At 42.7% G+C, this 7,996-nt stretch overlaps 1 protein-coding gene across 2 annotated transcripts; it reads right to left on the bottom strand.

The window, feature by feature from the left end:
• Window positions 1–680: 680 nt before the first annotated feature.
• On the bottom strand, window positions 681–3,758 carry LOC147902195 (uncharacterized). 2 transcript variants are annotated; one of them, XM_087374932.1, is made up of 4 exons: window positions 3,161–3,758; window positions 2,620–2,903; window positions 2,208–2,438; window positions 681–1,464 (listed from the first exon to the last, which is right to left on the bottom strand). In XM_087374932.1, the coding sequence occupies exons 1-4, from the start codon at window positions 3,609–3,611 to the stop codon at window positions 1,036–1,038; spliced, it is 1,395 nt and encodes a 464-aa protein (XP_087231058.1). In that variant the 5' UTR covers window positions 3,612–3,758; the 3' UTR covers window positions 681–1,035. The 2 variants fall into 2 exon arrangements, with proteins under 2 accessions (XP_087231058.1, XP_087231059.1); XM_087374933.1 differs by lacking the exon at window positions 681–1,464 and adding an exon at window positions 1,731–2,141.
• Window positions 3,759–7,996: the final 4,238 nt, after the last annotated feature.

Here is a 7,996-nt window from a genome sequence, read left to right as displayed (position 1 = left end):
TGACATGCCCACAGATGTCATTAGTACCAAATGGTGGGTGGAGACCAAAATAAAAATATATGCTCTCCACATACAAATCACATGCGCACACATACTTGATAAGGCCCTTCTAATTTCACACAATTTTGGAGGGGAAAGATGTGAAAATTTGGTTCATCATGTTGAGCTATCCACATGAGGTGGATTATGACATCACTTCTTGTTATCTAGAAAGAAGTTTTGCCTTTTGGATGGCAATAATAGAAATCATGCTATTGGGATACACCCAAGAATCATCGTGAGAACTACACGATGTTTGCCCATATCTTTCAATATACTCTTCGCCGTTTACACATCCATACAAGTGATTATCGAGTGGTTATCTCACACACACTTCTCGTTTTTTGGTAAAAGATCTCTCTCTCTCTCTCTCTCTCTCTCTCTCTCTCTCACACGCGCGCGCATGCACGCATATGTACATACACTTTTAAATGATAAAATGTAAAAATCTAAATATTTTCGTATCATTGGTAAATTTCATGTTTTGAGAAACTAACTCTAATGCATGTTTTTGTGCATAAGGGAGCGTTGAGGAATTGAAAACAACGATCGTGGTGGATGCAAGCACAAAGGACAAGTCTAATGTTCAAGTCTCAAAGGACAAGCTCAAAGGACAAGTCTAATGTTCATGTTATCATTGTCCAAATCACACCTTACAAGTTACAACAATTGTCACTTCCATCTTTCCATCTATTCTTTCACATTGTATCAGAGCACTAGACTACCTCTGGGTCATAATAATTATTGTCCATATCCCACCCACCCTTACTGCATTGTGAAAGTTGAGAAACTTCAACCAAAAACCATGCTACATACGTCACAAGACCTTATTTAAAATGGCCCGACTACATCCAAGATTTGCCTTACTTCTTCACCTTCCCCACTTTGCATGCATCTCTCTGTATCCACATACATGATACCTTGATAGATAAAAGTGTGCTCAACTTGTGAAGTGTTGTGAAATCTCTTGAAACATAACATTTATTCTCCCTCCCCTTAGCCAGAGGAGAGCATTGAAGGGCCACTCCCAGCAGAATTGGAGGTATCAAAAGAGAATTCAATGTTACCTCCAGTGGATGAGGAGTCATTGGGGCGGATGCGAACACTGAGCTCTGACTCAGATGACGAAGATGAAGGCAAGTTAGTGACATCTGAGGTGACACATAGGGTCTCATCCCAAGCCATAAGGTGGAGATGGATGGGGAGGCCGGCTTGGCGATGGACGGAGAGCTTATGGCTAAGGGAGGAGGTGTCAAAGCAACGGATGGCCCCCGAAGAGGACACGAGCCAAGGAGTGATTTTCTCATCACCGAGCCTGGCCACCACGAGCAACTTGCTTGCATGCCGAGCGGAGCGGAGCAATTCTCGCAACCCGGCGCGGTCGGCCGCAGTCCTCGGCTCCGCAGAGGAGATGTAGCAAAATCCCTGTCCATGTGCAAGGAAGGAAAATAAATAAATAACAAATGCATTTATTCCTCTTTCGTCAAAAAACTTCCGTCTCTGCCTTTCCGTCGGGTTCCGGCAAACAGAAGAGTTCCGTCGGCCAAAAAGAATTGTGGCTTTTCGAATTCTGTCGGTTTCCTTAAAGTATAATATTCTCACCGATTTTCTGTCAAGATACAGGACTCCCCTCTGTCTTCGTGTCGTGTTCCGCAAATCTGTCAGTTGCCCACAAGCAAAAAGCATCCCGTCTCTCCTTTTGCAGTCAGATTTTCGATGGATTCCGCCGTCTCGATTCAGACTACAGCGGTAGGATGGAGTTTGAAATCTCGTGGCGGTAGGAGCAATCTCTGTAACCCGGCACCATTTTTGCCACCGACGACAAAATTGAGGCAGGAATTCGGGACAAAGCGTCGCAATCCGGAGCCAAAGCCTACGTTACGATTCTAAAGAAAGGCTGCTTAACTCAATTTGTTGCATTTTCCTCGCCGTGACAAAAAGATGCCAACGAAATTCGACGGCCAATCACAGACGCGACGGTAAGGAGTAACAGTGCCAACGAAATCTCACACAACATCAAAGATGGGAAGGACAGAATTCGTAATCCGGCAGCGGAAGGGAGAGGAAATTGTAAAAATTCAAAGCCGAAACCACGAAAAAATCTATCATGAATCAATAGAATTCGTCGGAGGAAGAAATTGTAAAGATTCAACGGGAAAATCGCTCACCTCCGCCGTCCGGCTGATGCCGACCCCAAGCCGGCCTTCATTCACATCTGCCTTCAAAACCACAGCGAGCTCTGCGTAGTTGGGGACGTACCACACCCGCACCGCCCTCACCACGCCGATGTCAATGCCGTGATAATCCTCGAATCCGTAAATCCCTACGTTCACGATGCCCGCGAGATCGTCCCTCGAGCTCGCACTCACCGTCCTCCTCGAGTCTTGCTGTCCTGAAACCTGCACGACCGTTGCATCAATTCATCCACCGATTGTATCAGTCAATCACTCCATTCCGTCTGAATGAATCCCCTAATTGAAACTTTGAATCAAATCAATCCCCTGATTGAAGCTTTGAATCAGTCCCCCAGACTTTGGATCAGAAGAAACATAGCAGGAGCGTGTTCCCCTTTCCATTTACCTTGGTGAGCAGTGGCTCCGTCTGAATGTTGAGGAAGACGATCGGCACCCCTGAAGCTTGCGCTGCGGCAAGCCACGCCATGGCGCGGGCGACTGTGTCGTCCACGTTGTTGTAGAGCGGCACGGAGCCGTCCGGTGCGTGAGGAACCACCAGCATGGAGAACACCATGCTGGAGCTCGCCGACGATTGTAGCTGCTTCATCTTCTCCTCCCATGGATACGGCATGTACAGATCTGTGAGCTGAGTGTTTGCGAGGTGCGATACAAGACGCGCACATCGCATTTCTGATTGCCATCGCCAACGAAAACTACCATCAAAACGAACCTAAGCATCGACTCGACGGACTTGAAAGAATCCACAGCGAAAGGAATCAGAGTAAAAACGATAAATTCCATGGACGAAACGGACGGAGATCCTTCTTTTGCACGAAACCCTGGCAATCCTCTCACACTCTGCTGCTGCTAAGCATCTCAGAGCAAAAACTGAACCATTTCAGAGAAAAATCCAAACGACACAAAACGTTTGCAGCCACGGAACCTACCCTGCAGCGCGAGACACTCCTCCTCTGTTGAATCCGTGAACGTCACCACATGATTCGGGTCTTCCGGTGCTCTGAGCACGTACTGCTTCTTCAGCACAGTTGAATCATCCGGCACAATGGACGCCTTGACGGTGGCAATCTTCCCTCCCCCCCTCTTCACCTTGATTTCCAGAGACGTCTGTCCGGTGGAATACAGCCTGCGAAGCTCCCTTTGCAATCCCGTTTTCCCTCCGGCGAATGGAGGTCGGAGGTCGACACCTCCGACGCTCACCTGCTCGACAACGTCACCGGAGAGCAACTTGTCCTCGCGAAGGTCCTCAGATTTGGCAGTGCTACTGATACCCTTAATGGCGACGACATTTAGAAGGAGATCGTTGATGGTTCGTTGACGGTTCATTTGATCTTGAGGCTGGTGAAGGTGTTCAGGGGAAGGGGAGCTGTGGGATGACATTCGCAGACGAAGGATGTGCAATGAAAACAGAAGAAAGGGGAATTGAGCTCTCAAGCTATTTTTTCATGAAACGAAGAGTAGACAAGGTCAACGAGAGGGAATGAAGGATTTGAGAGGAAAGGAGGGGCAAGGGGGGTAGAGAAGTTCCTCTTGACACTCGTTTGCCTCACCATTAGAAGAAGTCATTCACTCATCCCTTGTCGTTCTCATCAGATGTTTATGTTCAGACATCGAACACACATGAACCAGATTGCCTCATCAGAGGTCAATCATAAATCGAACATGGACCTCGAACCCAGATTGACTCATCAGAGGTCGATCACGAATCGAACACACACACACACACACACACACCCAACAAAGCCTCAACCACCACAGACAGAGAAACACAAGGAACTTCCTAACTTTTTGGGATACATTTGCCCACTAATCTATTTTGTTCTGTGACTCCCCCATCTACACCTCAAGTATATAATCTTTGTTAGCAGTGGGAGTGCTATAGTGGAGAGTTGGATTCTTCTTTTGTGAATTTCCACTTGTAAGTTAGTTACTTACGTAAAAGGTTGTGTCAGCTAAATTAAACCATAAGCTCTAAATAAGACTAGGAGGTGCTTTACATAGATATGTATGCTTCCCAATATACTAGGAGGAAGCGCCCTTGTGTGGGTTCAGACTGCCCGGCACCCACCCTCCAAAAATTGAAGTGAAGGGTGCTCGTCTTAGGTGGCCCAATAAAAATGGTCCCACCCACACATAAAAAAAGGGGTGGGCAACATATGGAGGCCACCCACCCCATGGCCAAGTGCAAAACTGTTGCCGCAAGATGCATGGATTGGAGATTGAACCTAGGATGCGTCCACCCACAGATTTCCTGAATCAACCACGAGGCCAATTATCCCATCTTGACAATTAGTAGCAAACTGATGATAAAGGGGTGTGAACCACCACACCTAGCAACCATCCGTCATTCTCATGGGTGACGGGTGGTCTGAACCCTGCCTTACTAGAGTAGCATCTACCCCCTTGGAAATGACTTCCGAGCCCACCTTCTTTGCTCCCTCTTCCCCTTTCCTTCAAGAATGCTTTCTCCACTTGTCAGAAAACCTTAACAATCCCCGTCTTCCTTCTCATTCTACCGCATTTTCCACATACATTCCACAACACCTCATGCAAAATTCTCCAATTAGATGATCGTAATGATGGCCAGGAACCTTTGCAATGATGGGTTGTTGACATATCAATCGATCGCCCATCTTTGAAAGATCCTATCTAGAACAACTACCAACAAGGGGTTCCCTACATCTTCTCCCCTTGCAACTCGTAAGATTTTGCCTCAAACGTCTAAAGAGAAAGAGGAGAAAATATGTGTGGGGGGTGTAAGCTCCAAGAGTAAGGCACCTTATTAGCTCTATAAGGAATGAGGATTATAATAGATCCTCCTTTTCTTTCTCCCACAAAACAAATCAACCAGCTACCCAAATATTCCATCCACCCAATATGGTCGACAACATTCTCCAAAAGATTATATCCAATGCAATGAAAAATAGAAAACATACATTCCTATTACACCCACCAAGAAGACCTTACTTAAATTCATACCACCAAACACAACCTTCCTTCTAATAACCCATGCCCATAACATACTAGTCCATGCAATGGAAGACAAAGGTTATGAATGCCAACTCTAGGTAGAATGTTTTGGCAAAAAATGCCACCACAATTTCAAAGCTGGTCAATATTTGACCTTTGGTGCATCATGCACTAAGAAGTCTAAGAGCTTCACGTTAGCTACATGAGCAATATGTAACCTACATTGCATCATCCGCCAAGCCAATGAAAGCATATTATGTAAATTCTATCAACACTACTTCCTTGTCCAATTACAATCATGAAAACTTGAATGCAATTTGAAGTTCTTCATGTGTAAAGGTATGCGTCAACAAAAATATAATACAAAATTAGAGCACCATTAACAACACAACTGGCATTGCATAGCAAGGAACATGTGCACTACATTTCAAGTAATATATATGAATCCCTTAGTGCATGCTCACGGGATGTGAGTGCTTTATACACCAAAAACTTGCATGAGTCTATTCCTTGATAGGGTCACATAGGCCCACAAGTGCTCTAGTTTGACTCTAAGCTTCATGGCTCGCATGAAAAGAGGCATCTTTACTCAACATAGGTTCATCTCATTCTAGCCCATTTATTTTAAATTCTTTCATCTACTAGATACATCATTGTCAAACTCTCTCTCTCTCTCTCTCTCTCTCTCTCTCTCCCCCCCCAATTAACTATGCAATTCAATTACCAATATAGGTAATCAAATAGCCTTACTACCAAAGGTGAGCAAGTAACCAAATCCAACATTATACATGTGTCTTACTTCATCTACTTGCCTTCAAGGTATTTTGCTTCACACACTGAGATCGCAATCATCTTATCTAGATTCTTGCCTAAATTTTTAACAAATTACACCATGATAAAATTAGTATTCCTAAATCTATGGCATCCCTTTGGCTTTTCATCATTTCATGTCACATTTTCTGAACTCTCATATTTGCCATGATGCCAAGCACTGAATGAAGACTTGAAAAACCCAAAAAAGATAGTGGTAAGAGAGTACCTTTTTAATTTTTCATGCACCTTTCGAGATTCATGGTAGAAAGCGCACTTGGACTTTAACATTCAATGCTAATGTTAGGATAGATGGTGAATAATTAAGCCAATGAGACCATGATACTTAAATTGATCATACTTGTCAAGCACATTATAAGCTCATGCTTTTGAAAAACTTTATATGCAAATGCAATTTTTGTCCAACCTTGTGTCCTTGCATTTAAGGATATCTTGAAAATATTGAATTACATTGCATGCTTACTACAAAATCAGCTTGCAGTGCTCTTCAAAATGTTGAAATACGAGCTCAAAAGATAAAATTTTACTAGAGGCTAAATGTTTGTTTGTAAATTCAAAACCACCACTCACAATAGCATGAGAAATGCATTTTGATAGCTTGTACAATTTTGATGCTAGAAAATAAATTTTTTAATTGTGAAAACTTATTTTTCAATCAAAAATTTTGATAATCAACATTTTGAAGGTGCCTATCAAAGTGATAGTAGAAAGAAATTTTGTGCATAACAATTGCCTCATATGTGGAAATGTATTTTTGACTCTACTTCCTTGAAAGTCCAACATGTTTTTAAAATGTGAAAATGGGGCTTGCCTTCTTTGATGCACCTTCTTGAAGGTTCTAAGCTTGTTTTTTCACATGATCTCTTCACGATACCTCAAGGTGTGTAAACTCTTATTATTTTCAACCATTTTGATCTTCTTGTCATGCTATGTAGGCCTATTGCCTTTACTAGAGGATTTTGGGCACCCAACCCTCAAGATATAATGGCGATATAGAATCTACCTAAAGGAAATGAATGCTTAGGACTAGTAGGACACATTATGGTTATAACCACCTTCTTACTCTTGTTTTTTGTAATTCGGAAGGTTTCTTTGACGAAATGTTCTTTGCCACTCATGTTGAACAAAAATTGGAGACAATGTAATGATGTTTTGGGCAGAAAAAGTTAGTTGTACATGAGCCTCATGACAATTTTCATGTTTTGAGCCTAAAAATGGGATAGTTAGTTAAACATGCAAGCTTCATATGAATAGAGAATAGGTATTCAAATTTGGCAGATGGACAGATACAAAGGAATAATCACACATACATGGTATCAGAGAAAGTGCCTTGGTATTGCATTTATGGGAAAAATGACCACCATACATCAACAACAATGACTTGGGACACTAGTAGAAAAGATCTATATGGTGGTAAATCTAAGTAGTGTATTTCTTACATCTTGACATGTGAGGGCAGAGCAAAATATAGATACACTATAAGAAAAGAAATCACAAACCTTATGGTAGTGAGAGAATCCAAAAGGCACATGTTGAGAGAAGGCATAGGTTTGCCTCACATGATGCTTCTTGTCAGAAAGGATAAATTTTCTAAAGTATAGTTTCCTCCCACTAAAGTGAGGGCACAAATCTATAGCAATAGTCCAATTCAAGGAGGGACATAGGCTTGTGAGCATACCTACTACTTGATACTCAATCAAGGCCTCAAGTGTCTGTAGATTAAGGAGGTGTGTTGAAACATACAAGCCACACACAGGCCTCAAGTGTCTGTAGATTAAGGAGTGTGTTAAAATAGACACAAGAGGTGCAATTGTGATGCACAGATAGCTACAAGAGACAAGCTCCCACCACTACTAGGCATGAGAACATGTAACAATGCCCCTTGTATTTTTCGATTTAAACAAAGAAATTAGCAATATCTTTTTTTAAAGAAAAAACCAGAGTGAATTTCTCTATGAAAATGC

Source organism: Dipteris shenzhenensis, chromosome 5, assembly GCF_047967505.1.
Source record: "Dipteris shenzhenensis isolate YYH24624 ecotype China chromosome 5, Dip_SZ_1.0, whole genome shotgun sequence".
NCBI lineage: Eukaryota > Viridiplantae > Streptophyta > Polypodiopsida > Gleicheniales > Dipteridaceae > Dipteris > Dipteris shenzhenensis.
This window is presented reverse-complemented; position numbering and strand designations above follow the sequence as displayed.